This window comes from Cantharellus anzutake (genome assembly GCF_015039405.1).
Source record: "Cantharellus anzutake strain C23 chromosome Unknown EI90scaffold_69, whole genome shotgun sequence".
NCBI lineage: Eukaryota > Fungi > Basidiomycota > Agaricomycetes > Cantharellales > Hydnaceae > Cantharellus > Cantharellus anzutake.
This window is the reverse complement of record NW_024067019.1, coordinates 1-27,063: the sequence shown is the minus strand read 5'-3', so window position 1 is coordinate 27,063 and position 27,063 is coordinate 1. Positions and strand designations below refer to the sequence as shown.

Sequence of the window (27,063 nt, the reverse complement as noted above, 5' to 3'; positions counted from 1 at the left end):
GACAGTGCCAGAAAGGGCCTTCATTATTTCATCGTCCTGGGACTTGCCCGACTTACAAAGGAGAATAATCCAATGACGGCACACAAACTTCAGCTGCGTCGTCATCAGCCTCTCAAACTCATGTTGAAGATTAGGAATGTCTGCATCTACTTGGAAATGCCATAGCGTTGGCAACTGATCCAGCACTGCACATCGTCCAAGCAGCTCCAATGCAAAAACCACCATGTCTTTCCCTGGAGAGAGCTTGAAAAATGGATCCAGGTCACTTTTGAATGAATCATAGGTAACTGGGGAAGGGCGATGCAGTATAAGACCCTCCTGTAGCTAGTGGACAGATTAGACAGTTCACGACTCCGACAGCATAATCTGCATACCGATGAATCCAAGATGCCTATGATAGATGATATTGGAGTGATGATGCCATCTTCTTGAGGATGTTCCAAAGATGGGAGCATCCGAATTAATTCACTGCAAAGCAAAAGTTTAACGGAAATCCGTGAAAAGTGCAGTTGGCAACAAATTTACTAACTCAGTGAAACCGTTCGAGAATATGCGTGCTCCTTGAATCCCATAGTACCCATGTAGATGTTCGTGTAATGCCTGCTGCAGTGCAGCAAGGAGTCCTCAGGTGGATGAGGAGACTTGAGATGCGTTGAGTAGGGAAAAATAGTGATAAACAAACTTCTGGCTCAAACTGGATCAGTTACCCAATGGTGAATAGCATGGCATGTGGACTATTCTCTCACATGGTGATATTTTACAGCGTCGAGGACGGACTTGATAGCCTGCGTCAGCTTTGATTCTGCAATTAAATTGGCATATCTAAGAATTGCCTCCGACTTGTCATTGATTTGCTTTTCAAGGTGTGAATATGCCAGATCTTTAATGCCATCTCGTTTCCCAGCACCGATTGTGGGATGGTTAAGCGACCCTCTCTCATACACCCCCCCGAAACCCCGCACCAAGACTTCCTGAATGGTGGAAGCAAAGAACCAACAATTTTCCTACACGTAGCTGATGAATCAACTAATGGTGACACAGGATCGAGAATTGATGCTTACTTTGGTTAGCTTGTAACCAGGAGATTCCGCTGCGATTGCGTACAGAATTTGCGCAGCTGCGATCAAAGGAGCAGGAGTAGGGAAGACGATGACAGCCTCTATGCCGGACTTGGTGTTGGTGAAATCAAGAAGGTGGTCGAGTCTGCCAGAAACAGCAGCCTATCAAGTAGTACCGCCTCTTAGCTGCGGTGAGGACATCGAAGAGTCTGTTACATACCGTATCTATCGCGCGTGACGTCCCCAAATCCCGCACCCCAAACAACAACAAGGGAACTTGGCGGTCCCGTCTGCGATCCAACCGAAGGTAGAACTCCCTTCCATCGACTCGGGTGACATGGAGGATGAGAAATCGATGCGGCACCCCTTGAAGATCCCCATATCGCTGGACGGACACAATCCTGGCGTCAGCAGCACGACGACTGTTGAATAAACTTTTGCAAAACGTTCGCACAGAAAAAATTCGATATGGCCTTGAGTCCAAGCATTCGGCGAAGAAAGCGCCTGCTGATGCAATGCTTACGACTTTCTTCCTTAAGGACGATGTAAAAGACGTAGAAGATGCAACAGATGGGGCAATTGTGGATGATAAAGTGGGCGTTCGGGAAAATGGGACGCTAAGTCGGCCACGAGGTGATATTGCCGTTGTAGAAGGTATGTCATCAGGCAGCGGAGGCTTGAGTGTCGGTTCGATGCCTCCATCGAGCTTTAAAACTCAGATGAGTGAGGGTTCAAGGTATCGTAAAATTTATTCTTACCTCGAAGAGAAAATCATCGACCGAGGCTGGTTCTGGAAAAGCGGAAGGCTCGGTGGCTGCCGGCAAAAAGCCTGGCAAAGTCGAGGTCGAAGCGAAGGAGGGGATCGTGTCATGGGAACATCCTTCAGCGGTGCTACGCTGAGACGGCAATAACATAGAGATCGCTTCTGATAAGGAGTTAGAAGGCTGGAACACGAAATACCCAAGGCACTGCATATAGCTCACTCACTATCAATGGGATCAATGGGATTTTCGATAGCGGTGCCAGCAACAGCATTCCCGGGATTCTGATGGCCTGACATTGTTGCAGTAGGTGTAATAGAGGTCTGGGCCGGGCTTTCCTCCGGAAGAACCAATAGAGACGTGATAGACGCGCGCATCACAAAGATGCCGTCAAAGTGGATGTGTTTGTTTACTCAACAAGTTCTCATTTGACGCTGCTTGAGCCCGCAAATCGTTTCCGAGAGTGGGAGCTTCAGGTGACCAAGATATCATGTCGCACTCAGGACCCTTCAACCTGGTCAGTGTGTTCGAGGCTGAGATCGACAGCTCTGATGGCGGATCTATACTGGAGTGTCCACTTTGCGTCTAGGAGGTATCGGGCCCAACCTGCCTTGGGCTGAGCAAGCCGAGACATGCGCCGGAGTCCATACACTCAGTATGCCCAAATTCCACTGCCCTGTGTTCTTCCTTACCTCGACAGGGACCAGGGACATGTATTAGAGAAAAGGTCGACGTCCCACTATAGTGGCGCACAGACCTATCAGCCACCTAGGATTGTCCACTATTCCCATTTTATTCTTCTTGTTGATAGGCGGCGTTGTAGGCTTAAAAGCCACTCGTCGCGACTGTTTTTTCTCTCCCCAGTTACACTATCGTGAACAGAGGTGAATCGTACTTCTTGGTCATATTAGACCATTAACGTGTAATTGTCTAGCATTTATACATCGCTAGTTTTCTCACAACATGACAGGGCCTCTGAGAGTAAGCTTCATCTTTTGCATAGAAGATCTGCCCACTGAGATTATTTTATCAGCAGGCGCAGATGCAGACGCCTAGTGGCCCTAATCTTCCGAATGCGAGGTCTCCTGAAGACGATATCAGTCCTCTTACCTTCTATGAATCCCTTCAACGTGATCAAAAGAAAGATCCATCATACCGGTGCCCTGAGCCCAGTAAATCGCAAGCATTTGGTTAGGGTTTGCTATTGATACCGGATCCTGTGCATGAATGCGTTAATTTTCATGAGGTCGAATTATTAGACATGGCCCAGCCGTATGTCGAAGCCGAATCGAAAACCAGTGCCCCATTATTCACTGCACCCCGCCCGTTTATTGCACTAGTTCCTACTCCTGGTCATTTTTTTGTACCTCTGAATCTCGTGGTATTATTTGTTTGGACTCTACCCATTGCAACCCTCGTAAGTGCTATTTCACTCAGATCGATCCACAGACCTTCCTCATCCCACCTCTTCAGAACTCAATGAGAGAAGATCTGCTATCATCAAAAGAGTTTCCCCCATACCATTGAGCCCTCAGGATTAGTTTATGGGCTGTTTTCGTTCCTTACGCGAAATAGCTTCATATGGCAATTTGCAACCAATGCTATACCTCCGGAGTCTCCAACCTCCATATGGACACGCCAGGGTTAGTCCTTCAAAACACCATCAGGACGCGAAAATAATATGGTTGTTCATTCATAGCAACCCTGTATAAAAACTAGGGAAGGCCTTGGTCGAAGAGAGAGAGAAGCGACTTAAACATTTAAAATCAATCGTATGTTAGAGTTAAATGTGTTAGAGTATATAATTCCCCGTATGTCTAACATTTGACTGTGTCAGCAACAAGCCTTGGCCCAGGACGAGCATAGAGCTCTTCAAGACTTGAAAGATGTGTTACTGAAAAATGAGGAAGACGAGGTTCGCAACATACCCACTATTTCCCAGGGATGAACCGCCACATCCTTCAGCTCTGAACTGATACAAGAGCGGACTAGGGCATAGCGACGCAGCATGGGTGACTCCCAGTTTGTGAAGGACCAGGTAGATAAATTATGACTCAGTTGTTCCGTTAATGACCTCCGCCAAGATTGAGGTGATAATTGCAGAGATCCACAAAGTTTCAGCTTCACCTTTGGTGTCTCCGAAGTACAATCAGAGGGTGTCACTGTCGAAAATTAGGTAATACATAACATATCTAAGAATTGCGAAGCAGCGAAAAGAACCTGGGAGCAAATTCCTTACAAGCTCGACCATTGATCACAGCTTACATCATAGCGTGTGGTGGTAGGGGCCCCCCTGTTGAAAATGCCCTGTTCGGGTGGGCCCAGCCGCGCAGAACAGATACCATCGAAATTATATTATATTACATAAATCAAACAAAGCAAGACAATGGAAAGTCAGAAATATCAGGATAGCGGTTGTAAAGTAGCGTGTTATACTCAGTATAGTATAAAACATTTATTGTTGAGGCGGGTCTTGTGATTATCCAGAAACGGCTGGAAATCGGGTCAAATCTAAGTCCCTAATATCTCAGACGTTTTAAGAATCTCTATTTACAAAAAAAGAGTATTTTTATAGCGCATACGAACAGTTTCAGAGGAACACGTGGGTCTGCAGAGAGAGAGAGTAGACGCCGTCATAAAGCTCTTGTGGTTACACATGATAGTTGGGTGAGTGGTCACTGCACGGCTTGTGATGACTAGTTGCATGCTTCGGTCAATCAACACAGATGCCCAATCTACACACGCAACGTCCGCAAAGCGAAGAGTTAGTTCATACAAGCTTGCCTTATGGAACCTCGCGGATGTGCCCTGTATTCATCTGCGGTAAACGCACAGATGGGAGATTGAAGTCCCGTAGGCGTCCCGAGAAGGCCTTTTTCAAGCCAGTCGAGGCTCGATTGTCGTCCTCACCTTCATCTTGGAAGGTGTACGGCAGTGGAATCTCCCGCGTTGCCCGGTACTGGTCCATGTTACCCAGCTGTTCGTTTTCCAGACGGTCTTCATGTGTCAAAATGTCAAGTTTACAAATTCAGACAGATGGGGCACCAGGGACGCACAGATATTCCAGTGGGCCCTGCGAAGGATTTCAAGAAACGCGGCAATGAACGTTCTCGGCGTGATGTTCAGCCCCGAAGGCACCAGAAAGTAAGAGAACCAAATAAAACGAATAAGCACGTTGGATACCTAGCAACTACCATCAGGACATATCCAGTAATAATACTGCCTTAGTGCTCACGATTGCAAAATAATAACGCTGTCCGACGAAACGTGAGCAAGTTACCATAGCTGGGCCTGGTGGCGCACCGGAATATAGTCCCTGTATAAGAGCTCGGTGCGGAGGAACCTGTACTCCGCCATCGGATCAAGTAAGGACCAGTCTACGAGCAGGTCCTAGGGAACGTGACATTCAGATCAGAGAGCTTGACGAAATGCAAAACCAGCGATAAACTGTACCCATGCCGATGTGTAGAGTGACATGACTGATCCACTGAGGCAAAGCAGTATGAAGGCAGTGTCTCCGATTTTTGCGCCGTTGTGCCTCCACAGGTAGTAGAAAACATAGTACATCACACTCGATAGATATTTTCCGCCCTGAGGGTACCCACATCAGAAGACCAGGCAAGTAAATGACTGCTACGATGGAGTCAGACTGACATTGATCATGTGCATGCGAAGTCCGCTGTCGGAATAACGTTTTAGGCATTGAACAAAGCGTATCAACGACGGCATGCAGCTCAAAACAAACGGCGTCTGCCAATGATGCGCAAGTCCGCATTTTTCATAGCTATCGGGAGCCCAGTCATTGTGGACTGAACATGCAAGAGTCCAGAGGGAAGCGAGGGAGAATGTAAGACTGCAGAATTGGTCACCGAGCCAGAAGTCTGCGAAAGTATGGATCAGAGCTGATTTGCGTTGGGAGTAGTGACATTTCTGCTTGCCTGAAAACTTAGAAGATGGACACCCCATTACATTCAGCATGTCTGTAGGCTAATTCCCAACAAGAGGATGCCTACCTCGACAGGGACGAGACCAGAGACGAACAATGTCAAGAATTTCTTCAAAAACCAATGCCTTGATGATCTTGCGAACATAGGCAACGGGTTCAGAACAAAACAAATCGTGAATCCAAGCCAGACTGTCGCGCAAGTATGAGCAAATGGCAAATATTAAGCGGATAAAAACGGGGAGTACCTAATGGCCAGGTAGTTGCAGCAATGTTGCCAACACGACTGAACGAGAGTAGCGCACAGTAGGATAACGTAAGGAATGCGAATGAGGGTATCTCGACGTATTGACGAGGATCGATCATTGTCCGGACATCAAGCTCTACGGTGAATTGGCAACAACATAACAGGGTGTCAAAATATGGGTAGGATAAGTTTTGTGGTGAGCTTACCGAAGATGAAACCGTAGTTGATCCGATGTCGTTTCCACACAAGCATGTTGGCTCCAATAAGTAATGCCAGAACGACCGGTAGCAGGAATCCACCATAAACCTGTAAAAGCGCAGCCCAAGCAGGGATTGCTTCCCGAGTCTCCTCTTGGAAGCCTACGACCGAGTCAGTTGAAGTCAGCAATGTGATTATATCGTATAGTACTTAGGAATATCACGCGAGAAAGCGCAGCAATGCCTAGTCCGGTGTATAATCCGGACCGGAAAGATCGAGTGTGTTGGGGGTTTCCCTGCATCGTGTCTCGAAGTCTCTCTCGTGCAACTTTCTTATCACCATCAGCTGACGGGGAATTGAGTTTCTGGAGTGCGCGGTGGAGCATTCATCACTTACTAAAATGCAAAGCATATAAAGATTCGATGTTGGAGATCATTTCAAGCATCTTCGGCTCTGATGCAAATGCGCAGTTGTCAACCTATCACCGCACCAATGAACGGGCATCAAACTAGGGAAGACGGAAGGTAATCACTTTCTCAGTCATGTAGGGCTGCTGTGCGGGAATACGGGTCACTTTCTGGAACTTCTTCAACGCTTTCCGGAACCCAGTTAAATTGAGAATCTACACGGATGTTAACACACAGGATGAAGTTAGCTCCAGACCTTGCGCACCCGATAATCATTCAATAGTTCGATTCCACTGTATGAACGTAATAGGTTCGGAAATCTGACGATTGGAATAAGAACATACCGGTAATGTTCGCGAGTGGCTTTCTTGAGTTTCTTCTTATTCTGATGATACAGATCAGGATCACGAGGGGGTGGAGCTCCGCTGATTTGCTCTTGGGTACTAGAAAACTCGTCCGAGGGTCCCTCGGCCCGTGTCCTACCCTGTGAAGTGGTGATAATATGCAACGCATCTCCTACAAGACCCCAATGTCGGGAGGCTGCAGCGGAATTGTCCTGTACCTCCTACCTCTATCGTCAACTCAAGAACGACAGAGAATCTGCAAGCCTTTACACACGTGATAAACTTTACGATGAGCCTCGAGTTCGCGCAGTTGCTCATTCAGCAAGGACGAGAATATGACGAGTTCCTCTAACTTTTCAAGGTAGAATTTTTCGACTTTATCCAACTCTTTGTCTAGAATATCGAAAAAACGTAGCTCTGGGGGCGGCAAAGTGTGATATATTTCGTTTAAGCTGTAAGTCCTCTGTACGGATGTGCCTTTATATGCGAGTGAGTAATAATGATTCAGCGCCAAAATATAGAATGAGAACATGGTCTAACCAGTAGTGGTAGAGGCTCGATGACGAGCGTTTGCAGGGGATACCCGAAAGTAGGTACTTATTTGTGCACTCAGACTCAGACGGCGCCTAGACGTGTTACGTGGGTCTGTCTGCCAGTCCTGCCCAGATGAAGTGGGTACTCTCCCATCTGCAGGGTCCTGCAAAGCCGGTGGTAGCTCCGTCACAGGAGACGTAGGCTCTGGTTCCCGCGCAGAAGACATTCTCGTCAAAGGTGGCGAGTGCCCGTGCGAGCCATACGTTGGGAAGGGGAGTCTGTTGTCGCTCAACCGATCCGCTTCTCTGCCTGCTCTAGACGGGGTGAAGGAGTGTTCAGAGGCGGGAGGCAGTGGATTGGCGCCCCGGAACGTCAACGGAGAACCCCTTGGCGTTCGCGCACTAGATACCACTACGCCGTCTGGTCCTACCCCTGGAGCCGTCGGTCCTGATCTTACCGAGGTTCGTGAAGATGGGCCAGACCTTGAGCGCTCCAGCTGGACACCGGAAATTTCGCGAACACATCTCTTAAGTTTGCGATAGTCGCTGAGAAGCCATATTAGTAGTCGATTTCCCGCAACCAATCTGTTAGCCAAAAGCGCCCACATATAGGCCCGTTTCCATTCCGGAGTCTTGGCGGGGGGAAGCAAGTTGTCAATACGACAATACCGACTCTGTGCAGTTTTCCAACGCACCTGGGTGTCCTCGAGATAGCGCGCAAACTTCATCGCATAGCAAAAAACAGCGACCTCTTTCCCATATCGTCTGATAACCGGACATGGTCGGAGTCAAATTTCGTAAGCGCAAACCATATCCTAGCCTAGTGCGAACTGGATTGGTCACAAGCGAGGTCCCACAATTCGCTCCAATTACAAAATTCGGCCAACTCCGCCACAATACCGCCCTCATTGGGTCCTAAAGGTAAAATCTGTAAAGTATGTATAAGAAGACAAGAAAAAAGAGAAAGCTGCCACGAACCATTGTCGAATCGGTGACGCTTACGTAAACCCTTAAATTGGGGTTCTTGATTCATGCGTCGGATTCGATCACTTAATCGGCTTGCTCGCCCTCGGTCCCAGTACACCACTCGGCAACAACCCGAGGATGCATCTTCTTGGCTTAGTGTGTATGCAGGCTTTGTGCATCAAATGTGCATCCATGCAACCAAAGCCCCAGTGCGATCGGTCTGTCAACTCGATAACGCAAACCCCGGGAACAACCGCCACTTGAGACTGGGGCCATGGCCATGCCGGTTCTCGGCATGCCTTGCTTCATCCAAATCCGTGTCAAGTGATTAGACCGCACCATGGCTGACATCATTGTCATTGTTTTTATTACTCTGGAGCCGGTAGGCGGCCGTGATTGCTCGGCTCCCTTCTTCTCACCAGCCTGCTCATCTTGTGCTCATCTGCTCTTCTTTGTCTCGTTGAGCACTCAGGCTGCGTTTTGGCGCAGGACAGCTTTTCTACCGTGCAATCACCAGCACTCTCTTTCATCGCCTCCATTCTCGCACCGTCAGCAGTGGCTACGCTTAGAAGCAGAGCTAGAGCTTGACAAATAGTAAGGCGATGACACTCCAATCCAAAAGACCAGGCACGTCCGATTCGAACCGTACACAAGTCCAAGATCTTTCAAAGAGCGACAGTGGCGATGTCCCTGGCGGTTCGAAGCACAAGTCGGAAAAGGCTCAACCGGGACAGCTCTCTAAGCCAAAATTAGTGCCGTTCTCGCATGGATGTAAGCTTTCGTTCAACTGGTTCGCGTATTTAATAGTTTCATTTACCCATTTCTGCTGCATCATTGGCCTCGTCCATTTCGCTTAATCTTTGATCATAATTTCCATCTCGCCGTAGTCTGGTCGCCCGAAGTTGCGATGCAGCGTCAAATATACATGAAAGGTATAGCGGCGACCGTCGTACTTCTCATCTTCGTCATGTGGATAGCGGTGTATGCTCCCCTCCCTTCTCTTGACTCCGTTTAAAACCTGAGATCTTTGTCCTTCCCGCTATTCCAACTCACAGACCCTTTTTCTTTGGCTCTTTGGCGCACCAACGTTCCTACTCCGACAAGCTCTCCTCCTGGTTTATAAACAAAGACTATTACTCGAACGGAACAAAGGGAGAAATCGGCCTCTTTTTCCAGAATGCTTTTGAGGAGAACATAAGGTCGAAGACGAAGGCTAAGTTGGGATGGAGTATACCAATCGCCGGTGACCGGTGGGAAGATCAAGAGATCCAGAGAGGGGTTTTGGAGGAGAAAGTTTGGGTAGCCGTTGTTGGTGCGTTTTCCTCCAGTTTTCCCTGGTGTAAATGTACCATGAACACTAACGTCACCGCCACCAAACTATGCAACAGTACAACCACTGGCTTCCCAGAATTTAACACTCGCCCGTCTAACGGGCGACAGTACATACAACTCCTCCGCCATCATAACAGTCTATTACACCCAAGCTCGAAACGAACTTGCCTCTGCCAATTTCATCGTTCCTTATACACAATCATTATTGATTTCCACTATAACTCGGTTTGGGGCTGTGAGTGTTGGAGAATTTCTTGGGAATTATGGTGCGAATGGGACAATGATGGGAAATGTGGCGAGAGCTCCACAAACATTAAGTGCGAGCGTTGGGTTTACGATGGTCAATTTGAGACCTTATAGGTGAGTTATTCATCTCCACCTTTCCTCATTTCCCGGTTTTTTTCATTTGAGCTTTGATGCAGTGCTCCTGTTGCTTCGGCACTAACGCTCGTCGGGTCCATTTTAGTCATTGTATTTGCCTTTACAGTCGTTCGTGACCATTCTATTCCCCTTTTACCGATCTCGTTGACGTTTTCATTATCAGACCATGGCAGGCTACGCTGCCCGTCAAGCAATCGAACCGTACCTTAAAATCAAAGAACTTCTTATCTTGAGAATTGCGGTTCCTACTTTATGTTATATCCCTCTGTCTCTTGCTTATTCGATGGTTTCATTGACGTTTAAAGTCCCCTTTGGAGCGAAGTATGTTTTATCATATTTAACATCACTCACTTTAACTCACACATTCGTCTATGATTGCCTTGAATCAACATTTCCCCGCTACTCCGCCGCTTCCCTGGTTCGTCAATCATAGGTATTCATACGCGGGGGGCTACTTTTGTTTTTGGGCGATCACTTATTTGAGCATGACGGCACTTGGACTTGGGACTGAAGCGATGGTGACATTGCTCACACAACGATTTATCACGTATTTTTTGGTGGTATACGTAAGTGGCTTTTCTCTGATTCGGTGTTATCTTTCTCATTGGTGGGGATGGGAATAATTAGATCATTTCGAATGTTTCCACCGCATCTCTCCCCATTATTCTCGAGCCGTGGATTTACAGATACGGATATGGTTTTCCAATCTAGTATGACCGTCGTCCCCTTTTCAGTCCTCCAGCTTATCACTGATAAACCCTTCACGGACAGTAACGTAGGTCAAGCGACCCGTACTCTCATCTTCAACACCAAGAACCACTTGGGCCTTAATGCCGCTGTACTCATTGGTTGGATCTTACTCTCCATGTGTACCACCGTGCTTTTCCAATACCTGGTGCGAAGAGTTGCCATGAAGGATTATCTCAGTCTTAATACTGGGAGGAAGGTTGGAGAGGAGGAGGTTGGTCTTGAGGGTGGTAATACTGGGCCAGAGTCACTAGCCCTGTCCGAAGATAGAAAGGGACAGCATCCGCCTAGAATAGAAAAGACGAAAGAGATTATGGATAGGGAGGCGAAGGAGTAAATTCTCAGGATTTACATATTGCTGGGGGCCTTATCTTGGGGGTGTGTAGAGTCAGTGTCGTATGCTCATGTATGAGGGCGACTCATCTTCATCTTGTTATTGTCGTGCAGCTCGCCAGGCCTTATTGGTATGCAAACCCGCTTTCTCTTGGTACTCGATCCTTGATGTCATTGCCATTTCAGGTCCGCAACACTGACACTCGCCCTCTCCTCCCCTCCATACCATCATCAATTTCCATCCTAGTCACCCACGGCACGAAAGATCGTATCATTCACTACGCAGAATCTAACTATCTCACCAGACATATCAAACATGCACAACGCATCGCAATCGATCCAAGTGGCAAGGTGCCAGGGAGTGTGCCCTCGGTGGCGTATGGACATTCATGGTATGAGTATTTTGAGCCCCGGGTCTGGGTTAATGTTGTACAAACATTCACCAAAGGGGGGTGTAGAGGAAGAGAGGATCAAACTGTAATGTGTGTGGCATGTCGTGAGGAATCGCTTGATTGTACATGGACGCGACATAGACTGGAGGGATGTCGCGAATTAAGCCACACTCTCCTCATCCTTAGTCGTGGTTTTCAGCATCGCGTCAAAGTCACAATGAAGCAGAACCAGGGCGACTTGGGGACTGCGTAAGAGAAGTTCTATTCCAATAGTGACTTGGCGTGGTCAGAACAGCATGTACATGCCGCCAGTCCAATAGGGCAACCGTGGAGAGTGTATATTAATCTGACAAACGCTAACCGAGGTCGAATCCAATAACCAGAAAGGCCATTGTAGCCAAGTTGAAGCGCCACTCAACGCCACTGCAACCGCCGAGTGGAGCCGGCGAAGCAATGGACCGGATGTGTCATGGCGCACCAGAAGTAGCGAGCATCTCAAAGTACGCGCCATGCGCTGATAATGTCGATGCTACTCGGTTGAACCACTCAGAGCCGATGTTTTGGACAGCTGATCAGCGTGGTATGCAAAGGACCACTACCGCTTTCAGTGGGAAAAGACGTCAGGAGAGCAGGTGATCCGTCTAGAGCCTGAAGCCTAGGGGAAAACAGCCACATCGGTTCGAATCTCACGCCGCCTCCGCACACGCTTATAGCTTAGTCGATGACTGAGGAGAGAAGAACACACGTTTGAATGTTGGAAAAAGAAAGCGCATGGAGTGGCCCCTTGCGTCGTCTTGTTAGTTTGGCAGATTCCGCCTGAGAAGGGGGAGCACGATATAGAATCAAATCGAAACGCAACTGCTTCGAACGGGAGGGCGGCCCCAGACAGGAGGAAGAGCGGCATCTAAGCTACGACATGCCTCAGGCTTACATGACACCGTACAGCAGGACGGACGATACTGAAACGAAAAAGTAGAACATGAACAACGGTATGTCGTGCTCAGTGCGCACAACAAATCCTCCAGTTAGTTGCGGTTAGTTGTTGGGTGTTATTTGGGTCCAGGGCCGACGGACCTGCCCGATACGAATGGCTGTGGCTTCAATAAGTTCAATTGCCTTCAACTGGGGATGCTCGATTTGGGAACCTCTTGCCAATGGCCGTCCGATACACGTCTTGCTCGATTGCACCCGGAAACTACATGCAAGCGCATTTCTCGGGCGTCCTCATGAACCGTTGAGAAGTCATGGTGTGGGTATGCATCTGCTCCGCCGCCCATCTGTACCTTTTCGGTACACACAGTACTATTCCACAATGGGATTAAGTCCAACCTTCACAAGCAAATGAAGAGCTTCTTTCCCTGCCTGCATCCACGTGGTCATTTCCCTAATACCCCCCACCTTTTCCACACGTCTTCTCGAATCTTCGCCTCTGCTTCGTAGACATTGCTGATCTCTCCCACCATTCCTGATAGATAATTTTGACGGGATCGGACACCTCGGCGACGGACGGCTTCAACGCCACGCAACTTAAGGTCTCAGATAATTTGCAGTAGGTTGATACCTTGCTCTTTTTTCCCTCCGCTGCGGCTCCCAACGGTGATGGCTTTGTCACAATGCTGACAAGCCTAGCGCGCGCCTAGTTCCATTTCCAAGTCATCTTCCACCTTCGATCTCTTCTATCTAGAAACATGAACGTTCCTACATTGGTTCTTCCGGAGGACGAAGGCTTGGCCCAGACCTCTATTACGTCCGCTGCAACAACACCAAACCACCAGGACTCCGGAAATGTTGTTGCTGGCGCTGGAAATGCCACCGAAAATGTCACCAATTCCGTCGATAGTGAGTCTGCTATTTGCAGAGCCTTGGGGGTCCTTCTTGCTCAAGCCATCGACCTCCTTATCAGAAGCGATCGCTATGTTACTACCGTCTCAGCGTGGCCCCGAAGGATATTTCCATGACACGATCCCCTCCTTCGCTTCAAGCTCGACTTCGCCAACCTTTGTGCCGGTAGCGACCGAGCCTCCTGCTTTCCCAGAACCTGCCTCGGTCGACGATTTTCTCTTCGAAGTAAGAATCAATATTATGGTGTCTTGAATCCTCATTCATTCGAGTTTTAAAGCTTGATGAGGGGATCGAGCCCTCACTCGAGCCTCGTCTTCCCAATGACACATCTTCTACAACGCTTCGTGACCGACTTAGCGTCCCATTTTCCTGGTCAACACCCACTTTATCCGATGGTTCATCCACAATCGCCCCATCTTTTACATCTTCTGCATCGTTCACATCGTCTTTAAGGAAGAGAGTTGCAAGCATTGCGTCGGCAGGCGCTTTCTTCGCCGAATGCTTGGATTCGAGGCCATATCGAATCTTTTCTGTGCGAACGTTCTGCGAGAGCTTATTCAATAGTCGTCGTGCCGCAAATGCCAGGATCGTGTCCGTTCAACGATATGGCGATCTTCAAGGGGTGCCGCATCGATTTCTCATCATGCATGTCACTCGAGCCGATGGAAGGGAGTTCTACCTTCGGTTGGATCGCAGACGGGATCGCCAAGTCCCCTTGTTGTTGTTTGGGGTACGGGATTTGGGAACGTCACGCGCGATAGATACGGTATGTAGCGGACCCTTCGATGTCTTTACCGCAGCTAAGAGGCGGGACTATTGATAGGCTGCTGTTTCTGGTAGACTCGACCACCTTCTTGATTTCACCAACAAGAAGTCGGGCGTAGAGGCCATCATGATCTTCCCCACTCCCGTTCCTCTGATCGCGGCTGCGCAAGTTCTGTACGCAATCGCAGCAGAATCTCCTGGTTACAAGCTAACCAAAGTAAGCATCAATAGCCGAGCAGGTGTCCTCATCAGTGATCCACTGACTACATGTAGGAAAATTGTTGGTTTTTCGCTTCCGTCATTCAGGAAATGTTGCTGCGGAGGTTCGGGGCAAAGTATGAGACTGGGTCTCTTAACCATCCCACAATCGGTGCTGAGAGACGAGACCGCATCACAGTTCTGACATATTCGCACATTGCCAAAGACATAAATGCTAATCCAGAGACAATCATAAAATTCGCTGATTTAATGGCAGATTCAAGGCTAAGGAAGGCTGTGAAGTCTGTCCTCGATACTGTAAAACATCACCATGTGAGAGAATGGCCTGCGTGCTGTCATTCACCGTCACTGATCAGGTTTGAGCTATCAGTCCGCTTATCACAGTTCCCCACCCAACGCATTCCAAATCTCCACATCCACTCAAGCACTCCTTGCTGCATTGCAACGGACATTACACGAATGCCTACATGGACTCTATGGAACCCAAGGCGCACGGATCTTCCCAAACGATTTCACCGAGTTAGTAAATCAATTGGTTATTCCACTGAACGGGCAACTCCCGCTAACTTCCTGTTTTCTAGTAAATTAGTTCAGATCCTCCCATCATGGGAACAACTTCAAGATAATCTCACCACTCCAATATCGAGTATCATACACCTCTTGGAATCATCTGTACGTGGATCACGCTGGAGTCGGAGTCGTGAACTGTCTAATGTATCCACTAGTTGCAAGGTGCTCTTACACTGCATCGCCCTTCCTATGATTCGCTCAAAAGTGACCTGGATCCATTTTTTGAGCTCTCTCCGGGTAAAGACACGGTGCTTTTTGCATTGGAACCGCTAGGGCAATGTGCAGTGCTGGATCAGTTGCCAACGCTATGGCGTTTCCAACTTGATACAGAAATTCCTGATCTCCAACCTGAGTTTGAGAGGCTGATGACGACGCAGCTGAAGTTTGTGTGTCGTCATTGGGTCACTCTCCTTTGTACGTTGGACGAGCCCCACGATGGTGAAATAATGAAGGCCCTTTCCAACGCTGTCCCGGCGCTTCTCCACTGGATTGCCGCAATGTCAATCATGGGTGAAATTGACCAAGCGTGCCAAAGCATGAAAGAACTACAGCGATGGCTAGTACGTCAAAAATTACTTGGATACTGGCGTATGGCTCACTTTGGCATTTTGAAGGTCGGTATTCAAGCAGTCAATAGTATAAGTCACGTAATTCGTGACCTGCTCTGTCTAGTCGAGCGATCCCGGAGTGCATTAGCGGCCTCGTCCTTATCTATACTTGGAAGTAGCCATCCATTTATTCCATCAGGTAGCGCGTTGGATGCAGCATTTCCGAAGAAGTGGACTGTTGAATGCCGTATTATTTCTCAGCAAATGGATAGCAGCCAATCATGGTCACCGCAAGTGAGGATAATCCACAGCCCAAGTAAACCCCGCTCTGCGGCATTTTCTCCAGATGGCTGTCATCTAGTCTCAGCCTGTGCGGATGGCATCGTGCGCATCTGGGATGCGGCGACGAGAGCGCTTCTTCGGGAAATGAAGGGACATACTGATAGGGCCAATTCCGTTGCATATTCACCAGATGGCATTCATCTGGCCTCGGCATCGGATGATTGTGCTGTGCGTTTCTGGGATGCGGTAACGGGAGCATGCCTTCGAGAACTGAAGGGGCATACTAACGCGGTGACATTTGTGACATTTTCCCCTGATGGCCTTCGTCTGGCCTCGGCCTCGCACGATCGCACTGTGCGAGTTTGGGATACAGCAACAGGGGAGCTCCTCCGAGAATTGAGGGACCATGATATCTCTGTCCTGTCCGTTTCCTTTTCACCAGATGGGCGTTATCTAGCCTCAGATGATAGCAACGTGCATATCTGGGATGCATCGACAGGAGCACTTCTTCAAATACTGAAGGAACGGACCTCCGTCGTCCATTTTGTGAAGTTTTCGCCCGATGGATGTTATCTGGCCTCAGCCTTGTCGGATAATCCCATACGTGTTTGGAATGTGGCAACAGGAGTCCCGCTTCAAGAGCTGAAGGGACATACCGATAGTGTCAACTCCTTGGATTTCTCGCCGGATGGCCATCATCTGGCCTCGGCCTCAGACGACAGCACAGTGCGCATCTGGGATGTGGCAACAGGAGCGCCTCTTCGAGAGCTGAAAGGGCATACTGGTTGGGTTTCCTCCGTGAATTTTTCGCCAGATGGTTGTTATCTGGCCTCGGCATCTTGGGATGGCACTGTACATGTCTGGGATGCAACGATGGAATTACCCACTCGAGGGCCAAAGGCAACGAAAGGTCATGTTGACACCATATCCTGTGTGGAATTTTCGCCTGATGGACGCCATCTTGTTTCGGCCTCCAAGGACGGCAGAGTGTGTGCCTGGGACATTGCCGACAGGAGTTGCATTGAGCAGACACAGCTCAATGAGATCTTTCGTCCCCATCAAATGCTATTTTCCACCGATGCCTTAACACTTCGCATCCGAGGTCAGCAAGAGACAAAACATTTCAGCTTTCCAAAATTAAGCGACCTATCCAACCCAATTTCAACATCCTTCCACAAATCTTCACCCACCCATCTCTTTCTTGATCATAACGCTCTTTGCATCAAGCGCGAAAACCTTGCCCTGCACATCTGTTGGCTACCCGACTACTTCAAGCCCAGCTGTCCAATCGCGGAACACGGTAATCATGTTAGCATTGGTGGAGAGAGAGGGATGATCGCATTCATCAATTTAGACAGACGTGTACCCCCCTCCATTTAGCACTTGCGTGGTATGACCATGTTGGTTTTAATTTTTCGGGGCATTTACAAGGATCGTAACTGCCAATACTGGTTTCTAACTTAACTGGTGTCTTTGATTTTAACTTATAGCAATCGGAGGCGAGAGTTTACTGGCATCCTATTATCAGGCCCCGGATTGGATTCTTGGCATATGAATGTAATTGCTCCTTTTGACCTATTGAGTTGACATCATTATTTCCTTGTGTTGCCCAGACCTCTTCCTTGCACGCTCATGGATATTGAGCCATTCACGCGGGTGCAATCGGGGGATAAAGATGAGAGTATTGGGCTCCTAATATTTGGTCATTGAAATATTTGAAAAGACGCCCGTCTAGAGAATGATGCCACTTTGGTTCAAATTCCATCACAATCAACGCCGTCTCTGCCACAGCACACTTTAGTTCATGATGACTTAGGAGAATGAGAAGGACACCATTGCTACTGAACGTTGGAAGAAGAAAGCACATGGAGAGTGGTCCCTCGTCTTGTTTGGCGGATTTCACCTGGGAAGGGGAAGTATGATATAGATGTTAGGTCAGAGTCAGATCGAACGTCATCGCGTTGCAGATACGCAACCACTTCAAACAGGAGGGTGGCCCAGACAGGAGGAAGGGCATGCAGAGCGGTATCCAAGCTATGACATGCGTTTACTTGCATGATGGCGCGCTGTGGGCCAGAGTAGCGACAATACTGAAACGAAGAAGTAGAGGGTGGTATGAAGTGAGTTACCGAAAGAAATTGCACAAGCGACCCGTACTCTCATCTTCAACACCAAGAACCACTTGGGCCTCAACGCTGCTGTACTCATTGGTTGGATGTTACTCTCCATGTGTACCACTGTGCTTTTCCAATACCTGGTGCGAAGAGTTTCCATGAAGGATTATCTCCGTCTTAATAATATTGGTAGGATGATTGGAGAGGAGGAGGTTGGCCCTGAGGGTAGTGATACTGGGCCGGAATCACTGCTCCTGTCTGAAGAGAGGAAAGGACAGCATCCGCCTAGAATAGAAACAACGAAAGAGATTATGGATAGGGAGGCAAAGGAGTAAATCCTCAGGGTTTCCATATTGTTCGGGGCCTTATCTTGGGCGCACAATTCGCAATGCACAGTTTCTACACACTAGACGGTCCAATTTAAGAGCAGGCCATACCAGTAGAGTATATACCGACACGAGCATTTGTATCACTACGTTCGCACTTACCAGTCATCCCAATATGTGGTCTTGATGTAGGGTGCCTGCTTTCGGAGCTTTGACACTGACAGCTCTGCTGACAGCAGCTGTCGGCCACATGAATTCGGTGAGGCATGGGAATATCCGGGAATAGCCTTGCCGGGGTCCGGTTATTCCACCAACATCATGACACCCCAGATTTTTCCTCTTGCGAATGGAGCGCAGTTGGGGTACGAGATACTAGGAGCCGATCACTTGAAGAGAGGTGTCCGTCCCATTGTCCTCATTAATGGCATGTCGGGGCGATATGAAGATTGGGAAACCCTCAGCATGCCTCTCAGTAAATTGAGACCTGGTAGGTTGTTAATTTTTTCTAATGGCATTGCGCTCACTCTCATACGCTGCGTTAGTATTGGTATTCGATCACCGGTATGGATTACATGAATAACTTGGTGGCCCACGAATGCAGACCGGCCTCATGTAGAGATTTCGGAGCTTCTATAGTGAAGACGAGCAAGCGGGAGGAAATTACTACGTTATCGATGGCAGAAGATGCAATCGCCCTCATCGGTCATCTCGGATTCAGAGGCATAGATGCATGCGGCGGGTCGATGGGGGGCGTTATTCTCCAACAAATCCTCATCCTCGCTTCTACCACACCAAGTGCAGTTCCTTTCCGGATACACCATGCTCTTCTCGCAGCTACAATGACAAAAATTCCTCGCGGTGACCCGGAGTTCATTGAATATCTTGCCAAACCTCCACCGGTTGATGTACGACTTACGGATGAGGGGAAAATGATGATTGCGAGACCTATGGTTGAGCTTGGCTACGATGCTGATTTTCTAAGGACACCTGAAGGAAAAGCGAAAGTAGAAAAGCTCTTGCCTTCAATGATCCTTAAAAGACCCTCGAAACAAATTGGTGTGTAGAGTTGTGTCGTATGCCCATGCTTGAGGGTGACTCACCTTCATCTTGTTATTGCCGTGCAGCTCGCCAGGCCTTATCGGTATGCAAACCCGCTTTCTCTTGGTACCCGATCCTTGATGTCATTGCCATTTCAGGTCCGCAACACAGACACTCGCCCTCTCCTCCCCTCCATACCATCATCAATTCCCATCCTAGTCATCCACGGCACGAAAGATCGTATCATTCACTACGCAGAATCCAATTATCTCACCAGACATATCAAACATGCAAAACGCATCGCAATCGATCCAACTGGCAAGGTGCCAGGGAGTGTGCCCTCAGAGGCGTATGGACATTCATGGTGTGAATATTTTGAGCCCCAGATCTGGGTCAATGTTGTGCAAACGTTCACCAAGGGGGGTGTAGAGGAAGAAAGGGCCAAATTGTAACTTGTGTGGTATGTCATGAGGAATCGCCTGACTGCACATGGATGCGGCGTGGACTAGGGGATGTCGAAATCAAGAATGATTAAGCCACACTGTTAGTCGTGGTTTCCAGCATTGCGCCAAAGTCATGACCAGAGCGACTTGGCACACAAGGTCCGCGAAAAGAGAACCTCTATTTCAATAGTGACTTGATGTGGTCAGAACAGCGTGTTGTCAGTCCAACAGAGCAACCGAGTGTCAACTTTAAGGGAGCTGACAAACGCTAACCGAGTTCAATAACCAGAAGGGCCATTGTAGCGCCACTCTACTCCCCGCCGGGTGGAGCCGGCGAAGCAATGGGATTGTGTCTTGGCGCACCGGAAGTAGTGAGCATCTTAGAACATGCGTACATGCACCGCAGTCAGCCATACCCCGATAGTGCCGATGCTACTCGGACGTGAACCACGAGTCAGAGCCGATGTTGGTGAGTGTTTGATCAGCGTGGCCCAATTAAGCCTTGCCGAGCGCCTACAAGGTACGCAAGGGACCATTACTGTTTTCAGTAGGAAAAGACGTCAGGAGATGATGTCTTCTAGTCATCTTTCACACATTATAGTCAGTCTTCATACAAAGAGTCAAACACTCGTTCAACTGTCACCCCCACAGCCGAGGGGCGTAGCCGAACCGCCCGCTTACAAGCAATTGCAAAATAATCTCCAACCGCGTAGACCTCATGTTTGGGCGATGGGAAAACCTCGCCAAATGCAGTAGGTTGGGTGGCTGGCTCCCAAATAATATGGGATAGCTGGAAATGTCAACTGCTCTTATCGCACCACACCGCGCGCAATTAGTCTATCTTCTAATACAGAGCTAGGTCCTACCTAAGGAGGCAGATCACGGCGATCCAGATCCATGCCGAGAGAACACCTTCGCGAATCCACAAATTTCAAATGCGCTTATTCGCATATTTGGAGTGCCGCCCGAACTTTCCAATCGTCAGCGTGTCTATTGCACGATCGGTTGAGGGTCGGTCCATGTGCCATGTCAAAGGGCGATGTGCGGCTAAGCAGTGTGATCTCTCCGCGTTTAGAAACCATCGAGCCTGAGTGCGAAGATCCTTAGATCAGACCAATCCACCCGATCGAACTTCCAAAATGGTTTCGCTCTGTGAGGGTGCCCCGCCAGGCACACATCGGCAAGTTTCAATCGCTGAGATTAACGCTAGGCTTAGCGGTATAAAAAACCAGTCATTTTTCTCAAAACTCTCCGCCCCCCTCGTCAGTGCACATCATGGCTACCGACTGTTCAAAACATGATCCCCCCTGCTTTAAGAACAATTTCTACTTGCGTGCTGGTCTTATCGTGAGCGCCTTTGTTGATCGCACGCCTGCTATCTGACATCTTCTGGAGCTCGTGTGGCTGAAGGCGGCTTAATGTCCTTTATCTTTCCGCTTTCACTCCTCATTTTCTCCCTGGTGAGCCCTTCGTAGTTGTGCCCACCAGTAATAGTTCCTTAATGACTCCCGATAGAGACAACTATACATAAAGTACCATGGCCGGAAGAGGGCATCAACCTCCAACGTTAAACCTGGAGTCCAGCCTATATCGGTTTTGTTTCTTTGTAGTATTTTCGCGGATATGCTGTAAGTCTGATGTGAATAAGGTCATCCATCACTCGCTGTGACTCATTGGGCCTTCTGCAGTTGCGGACTAGGACATTCTATGTCCATCAGATGGGTGGTTGCAGGTGAAGTGATCGAGGGCCCATATTGTACGGGACAGGCCGCTTTACTTCAGATCGGGAATAACGGTGTCTGTATGTCAACTTATACTTCATCGAGCGCCAGTGTCTAAGAAAGCCATCGGTCACCAGCATGGTTCACCACGGCAATTGCGGTATTGACTTACCTTCAGGTGGCTCACTCAAACCCGTTAAGCAAAAGAGGAGCAAAGATTTTTGCAGCGGGATCTATTTGCTTTACAACCGTATTCACCCTGTTGGTCATTGCGATTCCTGCTTCGATGGTTTCTCCATATTATGGCAACGCTGGGTGAGGATTGCACATGAAATCTCATATATACATAATTTAACTCCACGTCCCAGGTTGTGGTGCTGGCTCCCTGGCACAAATCCTAGCCGTCAGAGGCTACGGTTCGGTAAGTCTAAGATACCTTGGCTGCTGCGATGTTTCGTGGAACTGAACCTGGAATGCAGCTTCTCAATATGTGTGGAACTGGCTTGCGATATTGGTATCAATTGCCATGTATGGCACGGTGGCATACAAGTGGTTGTTTCGAGGCCCTTTTCGTACCAACTGTGACATTAAACGGGCCGCGATTGCCATGGGATGGTACCCTATTAGTGAGTGCGATCATCATACAAGCCCAAACCCCTGGCTTATTTCTTCTATTTCAGCTTATCTTATCGTCACCGCGCCTTCATCCTCGATTCGTTTCCGTCAGTTCCATGGGTATAAACCAAACACTGCCCAGCGGATCTTCCCCTTTGTCCTTGCTGTCTCACACGGAGCCATCAACGTCATTCTATGGTTTATGACTGGCAGACGTTTCGGATTCTCACCCAAAAAGAACAATGTTTCTCCTGACTCGGAGATTCTTTCCTTTAAAGATGTTGAAACCTCGACCTCACAAGCAACTCCTACGGATGGTGATGGGGTTCGACACTCAGCCGTAACCATTCCAATTCCCCCACCAACGTGGACGCCTGAACGCCCTAATGGCAGCGTTCCCTCAGTGACTCAAGTTTCCTCGCCTCCCGGCCTCAGCGGAAACGACATTCACATGTATCCATGCTCTCTTTCTCCCATCCCTGGTTCACCGAACAGCGACCAAACGATTGTTATAAGCAATATAGATTAATTGATCCGCGCTTCTTCCCACTCATTCCGGTGACCATTATAAACCCGCCATATAGTACATAGCTCAGCGCAGAGCTTAAGCCTGGATCAATGTTATGTTTTAATATTACTACCCGACAAATATTTGTAGGCTCGAATTTATGTATTTACTGTTGCTTACATCCCTTCATTTAATGTTAGCGATTCTGCGTACTCTCATCTGGTCCTGTTTTCCTGGAATATTGACTCTACCTGCTGGGCATACTGAAATGAAATTAGATACATGACTGGGAGTTTGATATGACGCAAATCCCGCCTGAAGCGGCAATATCCGCCACTCATCCCGCTGACAAGTCAACGGTGGCCATGAGAAGTCATCCAACTGGAAGCTTACCGTGCTTTCTTTTCTTGTGCTTCGCTTGCTGGGCACGTTGGCCTCGTGCCTTCTTTTTTCTTATAGTGTGCCCATTTAGTGCATTTGCATCTATGCCCTCTTTCTTGTCTCATGCCCACTGAGCAGATTGCCTTCATCTACTCGTTTCTCTTGTGACTGTACTACACGTCAACCCCTTTCTTCATTTGGTCCGCTGTAACGCGGAGGCATTCAACACGGCCTCGACTCTGTGCCTTCACGCCTACTGTTGCGCTTCAGCCTGCATGCCTTGCGTCCTTGGCCTTCGGCTTCGTGCCTTCGTCGGCCTTCATGCCTTGTGTCTGCTGGACGCAGCGGCTAGGCTTTCGACTTTAAAAGGGATTGGAGAATTGGGATTTCAGTGAACAGGAGTCTACGTGCTTTGTCTCGGCACACCCTGAGAGCCTTGGCTTTCATCACAACCATCCTCCAACGTTTTTTCTCGTCTTCACAAGAAATTCTGTCGATTGGCTGGTTTATAGCCTGGCACTCGCCGAGCGCTCTGCTCTTATCGCACTCAATCTTGACCCCATTCTTCTATTTCGAGTGTGCTATTTTATTCAGCTTGATCCCTTTACCGTTGTCTTGTACCCGATCGACACTTCTTTCGATCTCATCCTTACCCTCTGTCGTTAACCGTGTCGTCTGTCTTTAGAACAAGTTTGGTGGCTAGTGGCCCCAACACTTCTTTCGCTTTTTGCGCTGATGATGAACCCGGGTCTATTCTGGTTCTGACTCCGCACATTATTGTCTTCGGACACTTGTTTGCTCATTTGTATTTGGTGATAACTCTTTCTGCTCTAAAAATGGTCAGAGGTGGGAAGCGTGCAACAGTGGGTGCGAACCTCCGGGGCGGATGATTCAAAATCGCATGGGCTGTTGCTTACGGTATGTTCAAACACGATCGTACGCAAATGTTCACATGGGGCGTATCCACAAGTCACAGTGTTAAGTAAACCATGAAACCAACATGCAAAGCGCAAGCAGTTGAAATCGGGGGAGATGTTCAAGTGATCGCAAGATTGTGAACGGATTGGGGAATTGTTGGTGGATGTTATTGACACCTAGCAAAAACTCACAGCAGACTTCGAAAGAGGGGGGGGAATTGATTAGGGTCGATAGCATAAAGAGCGATGCACGCGGAATACAAAAGGGAGTGCGAGGCGTGAGAAGACAGGAGGTATTCAAAAAGCGAGGGGGTCAGGTTGTAGAGCATGTTTTCCAGTGTTTAGCTGACGGTAACCGTGATGAGCTAATATGGTGTGTCAGAAAGCTGAGGTAAAAAAGGGGTACAACCAATAATCGTGCACGGCCATTCAGTCTACGCTTCCATGACCCGCTACAGAGTAGCGGGAACGATATGACGCAATGCCAAATCCCCCTTAAATTCCCGCCATCCCGAGCGGCCAAAGTCACAAATCCACGTGGCCTTTGACAGGGGCTCCGGTGCCATCGGAATATCCCGTTCTTTTGTCGCTGAGGTTTGTCATTCCTTATATGTTGTTCATATCATTTCCTAGCCCACACTCTACCTAGATCGATTATTTTGATATGGTCCTCATGGTCGTTTCACGTTTGAGGCTGGGACCCGGCGGGTGTTTCGTCAAGGGCAATTTGGCACATGGTCCGCGTAACAGAACTTCTATGTCCTACATTAGTGGGACGGAGCAATGGAGATGTGTCCTAGTGCACTTGAAGTAATCATGAGTATCTCTGAACACGCATATACGGCGGTCAACCATCTACTCCATGAACCAGCCGACGCTGACGGGTGTTTTGGGTAACTGATCAGTGTTGCCCAATTGCATCTTACCGAGTGTCTGTGACGTGCGCATGGGGCCACTACCGCTTTCGGTAGGTTGAAAGACGTCAGGAGAGCAGGTCTCCAGTCATCCTTCACACATTACAATCAATCCTCGTGGAGGGTAATGCAATGCGTCAAACACTCTTTCAACTGTCACCTCCATAGCTGAGAAGCATAACCGACCACTCGCTTCCAGGCGACTGCAGAATAATCTCTGGCCGCGTAATTGGGACGTCCAAACGAAGGAAAAATCTCACCAAATATGATCGTTTGGAGGGCGGCTCAGGGCTCCCGAATAATATGGGTTGGCTGAAAATGCCAACTCCCCTTCTCACATCACACCGCCGGCAATCAGCCTATCCCCGATAGAGAGCTAGGTCCCATCCAATGGCGGTCCAGATCCACGTGGAGAGGCATTTTCACTGCATAGAGCAATCTACCTCAAATTTCAAATAGGCTAATCCGCATATTTGGGGCGCCGCCTGAACTTTTTCATCTTCTGCGCGCGTGTTGTGCAGTTGCGCCGTGCACTGCCTGAGGGTCGGCGTAAGACCAACGCCCCATGTTAAAGGGTGATGTGCAGCTAAGCGGGGTGATCTTTCTGCGTTTGGAAACCACCAAAAGGGCGGGAGTGGAGCATGCTCGTTCCTTGATGCTGTCTTTGGCGATAGGGGTACGAAGATCCTTAGCAATCGCGCGCATCAGACCAATTCGCCTCCGCCCGATCCACCTTAATCGACTTCCAAAAAGGCTTCTCTCTGTGAGGGCGCCCGGCTAGGCACGCCATGCACCGGCAAGTTTCGGTCGCTGAGGCCACGCCCAAGGTAGCGCCATTTTTCTGGCACATACATATAAAAAATCCTGTCCTTTCTCTCAAAACTCTTCGTCCCCCCCCCCGGTGTACATTATGGCTCCCGATTGTTCAAAATCTGACCCCCCCTGCTTTAAAAACAATTTTTTCTTGCGTGCTGGCCTTATTGTGAGCCCTTATGTTGGTCGCACGCCTGCTATCTGATATTGTCTGGAGCTCGTGGTCGAAGCTGGCCTATTGTCCTTCATTCTTCCGCTTTCACTTCTCAGTTATTCTCTGGTGAGTCCTTGACAATTGTACCCGCTCAGGCACATCAGTAACCGTTTTTTTATGCCTCCCAATAGATACAAACATACAAAAAGTATCGTAGAAGGAACGACACACCAACATCCAACGTTGAACCAGGTCTCCAGCCTATATCAGTTTTGTTTCTGTGCAGTGTTTTTGCGGACATGCTGTAAGTCCCGTATGAACAAGGTCACTTATCACTCATCGGACGTTCCGCAGCTGCGGACTAGGGCACGTTCTGTCCATCAGGTGGGTACTCGAAGGTGAAGTTACCTCGGGCCCATATTGTACGGGACAGTCGGTTTTAATGCAGATCGGGAATAATGGCGTCGGTATGTTGACCTATACTTCATCAAATGCCAATGTCTAAGAAACCCAACGGTCACTAGCTTGGTTTACTACGGCAATTGCGGTATTGACATACCTTCAGGTCGTTCACCGGGACTTCTTAGGCAAAAACGGAGCAAGGGTTTTTGTAGTGGGATGCATTTGCTTTACAATCGTATTCGCCACGTTGGTCGTTGCGATTCCTGCTTCGATTAACCATCCATATTATGGCAATGCTGGGTGAGGATCGCACATGAAATCACACATACTTAATTTAACCCCACATCTCAGGTTGTGGTGTTGGATCTCTGGCACAAATGCTAGCCGCCAGAGGTTGCGGTTCGGTAAGTTTAGAATACCTTGGCTGCCGTGATTGCCCCGTGGAACTGAATCTGGAATGCAGCTTCACAATTTGTGTGGATCTGGGTTGCGATAACGGTTTCGATCGCCGCATATGGTTGGGTAGCATACAAGTGGCTACGTCAGGCGCCTTTTCGTGCTTACTATGACCTTAGGCGGGCTGCGATTGCGATGGGATGGTATCCTATTAGTGGGTGCAATAATCACATACACCCAACCCCCTGGCTCATCTCTTCTGTTTCAGCTTATCTTATCGTCGCTACTCCTACGTCTGTGGCTCGTTTCCGTCAGTTCCATGGCTATAAGCCAACCCCTGGCATGCGGATCTTCCCCTATGCCCTTGCTGCCTCACACGGGGCCATCAACGTCATTCTATTCCTTTCGACTGGCAGGCGTTTCGGATTCTCGCCTAAGAAAAGTCATGTTTCT

The 27,063-nt window shown here is 48.7% G+C and overlaps 11 protein-coding genes across 11 annotated transcripts; 7 read left to right on the top strand and 4 right to left on the bottom strand.

The window, feature by feature from the left end:
• Positions 1-524: 524 nt before the first annotated feature.
• On the bottom strand, positions 525-2,118 carry EI90DRAFT_3019991 (uncharacterized protein; the record flags this gene model as incomplete). Its single annotated transcript, XM_039057446.1, has 7 exons — positions 525-641; positions 747-1,004; positions 1,062-1,220; positions 1,279-1,443; positions 1,582-1,764; positions 1,817-1,983; positions 2,046-2,118. 7 exons carry the CDS (start codon positions 2,116-2,118, stop codon positions 525-527), a joined length of 1,122 nt encoding a protein of 373 aa, XP_038910985.1.
• Positions 2,119-2,782: 664 nt separating this feature from the next.
• Positions 2,783-3,767, top strand: EI90DRAFT_3130735 (uncharacterized protein; the record flags this gene model as incomplete). The annotated part of the gene is made up of 6 exons (XM_039064335.1): positions 2,783-2,800; positions 2,856-3,009; positions 3,079-3,236; positions 3,309-3,462; positions 3,539-3,591; positions 3,657-3,767. The coding sequence occupies 6 exons, from the start codon at positions 2,783-2,785 to the stop codon at positions 3,765-3,767; spliced, it is 648 nt and encodes a 215-aa protein (XP_038910984.1).
• Positions 3,768-4,715: 948 nt separating this feature from the next.
• EI90DRAFT_2837864 (EXS family-domain-containing protein) lies at positions 4,716-5,707 on the bottom strand (the record flags this gene model as incomplete). Its single annotated transcript, XM_039053671.1, has 6 exons — positions 4,716-4,816; positions 4,876-5,002; positions 5,055-5,072; positions 5,123-5,209; positions 5,273-5,410; positions 5,474-5,707. Coding segments are annotated over 6 exons (705 nt in total), but the record flags the coding sequence as incomplete, so codon positions are not given.
• A 717-nt stretch (positions 5,708-6,424) lies between these two features.
• EI90DRAFT_2397741 (SPX domain-containing protein) lies at positions 6,425-8,025 on the bottom strand. Its single transcript, XM_039052970.1, has 9 exons — positions 7,975-8,025; positions 7,499-7,924; positions 7,233-7,435; positions 7,177-7,179; positions 6,959-7,098; positions 6,880-6,907; positions 6,740-6,829; positions 6,604-6,660; positions 6,425-6,552 (listed from the first exon to the last, which is right to left on the bottom strand). Exons 2-8 carry the CDS (start codon positions 7,716-7,718, stop codon positions 6,640-6,642), a joined length of 705 nt encoding a protein of 234 aa, XP_038910982.1. The 5' UTR covers positions 7,719-7,924; positions 7,975-8,025; the 3' UTR covers positions 6,425-6,552; positions 6,604-6,639.
• Positions 8,026-9,059: 1,034 nt separating this feature from the next.
• Positions 9,060-11,254, top strand: EI90DRAFT_2936677 (uncharacterized protein; the record flags this gene model as incomplete). The annotated part of the gene is made up of 9 exons (XM_039055162.1): positions 9,060-9,228; positions 9,345-9,438; positions 9,513-9,769; positions 9,846-10,149; positions 10,212-10,278; positions 10,334-10,491; positions 10,604-10,736; positions 10,798-10,880; positions 10,942-11,254. The coding sequence occupies 9 exons, from the start codon at positions 9,060-9,062 to the stop codon at positions 11,252-11,254; spliced, it is 1,578 nt and encodes a 525-aa protein (XP_038910981.1).
• Positions 11,255-11,308: 54 nt separating this feature from the next.
• Positions 11,309-11,980, top strand: EI90DRAFT_3077378 (uncharacterized protein). The gene is given in 4 exon segments (XM_039061723.1): positions 11,309-11,381; positions 11,437-11,679; positions 11,699-11,798; positions 11,952-11,980. The coding sequence occupies 3 exon segments, from the start codon at positions 11,316-11,318 to the stop codon at positions 11,729-11,731; spliced, it is 342 nt and encodes a 113-aa protein (XP_038910980.1). The 5' UTR covers positions 11,309-11,315; the 3' UTR covers positions 11,732-11,798; positions 11,952-11,980.
• A 237-nt stretch (positions 11,981-12,217) lies between these two features.
• Positions 12,218-12,661, bottom strand: EI90DRAFT_3077375 (uncharacterized protein; the record flags this gene model as incomplete). Its single annotated transcript, XM_039061722.1, has 2 exons — positions 12,218-12,374; positions 12,485-12,661. A coding segment is annotated over one exon (177 nt), but the record flags the coding sequence as incomplete, so codon positions are not given.
• Positions 12,662-13,460: 799 nt separating this feature from the next.
• EI90DRAFT_3019987 (uncharacterized protein) lies at positions 13,461-14,992 on the top strand (the record flags this gene model as incomplete). The annotated part of the gene is made up of 5 exons (XM_039057445.1): positions 13,461-13,709; positions 13,762-14,250; positions 14,308-14,466; positions 14,556-14,780; positions 14,894-14,992. The coding sequence occupies 5 exons, from the start codon at positions 13,461-13,463 to the stop codon at positions 14,990-14,992; spliced, it is 1,221 nt and encodes a 406-aa protein (XP_038910978.1).
• A 3,675-nt stretch (positions 14,993-18,667) lies between these two features.
• On the top strand, positions 18,668-19,999 carry EI90DRAFT_3077317 (Alpha/Beta hydrolase protein). Its single transcript, XM_039061721.1, has 5 exons — positions 18,668-18,795; positions 18,851-18,869; positions 18,925-19,364; positions 19,433-19,449; positions 19,505-19,999. The coding sequence occupies exons 1-5, from the start codon at positions 18,735-18,737 to the stop codon at positions 19,796-19,798; spliced, it is 831 nt and encodes a 276-aa protein (XP_038910977.1). The 5' UTR covers positions 18,668-18,734; the 3' UTR covers positions 19,799-19,999.
• Positions 20,000-21,496: 1,497 nt separating this feature from the next.
• Positions 21,497-22,654, top strand: EI90DRAFT_3130729 (uncharacterized protein; the record flags this gene model as incomplete). Its single annotated transcript, XM_039064334.1, has 5 exons — positions 21,497-21,590; positions 21,648-21,825; positions 21,879-21,931; positions 21,990-22,136; positions 22,191-22,654. The coding sequence occupies 5 exons, from the start codon at positions 21,497-21,499 to the stop codon at positions 22,652-22,654; spliced, it is 936 nt and encodes a 311-aa protein (XP_038910976.1).
• A 3,101-nt stretch (positions 22,655-25,755) lies between these two features.
• Positions 25,756-27,052, top strand: EI90DRAFT_3019984 (uncharacterized protein; the record flags this gene model as incomplete). The annotated part of the gene is made up of 8 exons (XM_039057444.1): positions 25,756-25,827; positions 25,876-25,938; positions 26,004-26,116; positions 26,167-26,279; positions 26,337-26,514; positions 26,566-26,618; positions 26,678-26,824; positions 26,879-27,052. Coding segments are annotated over 8 exons (913 nt in total), but the record flags the coding sequence as incomplete, so codon positions are not given.
• Positions 27,053-27,063: the final 11 nt, after the last annotated feature.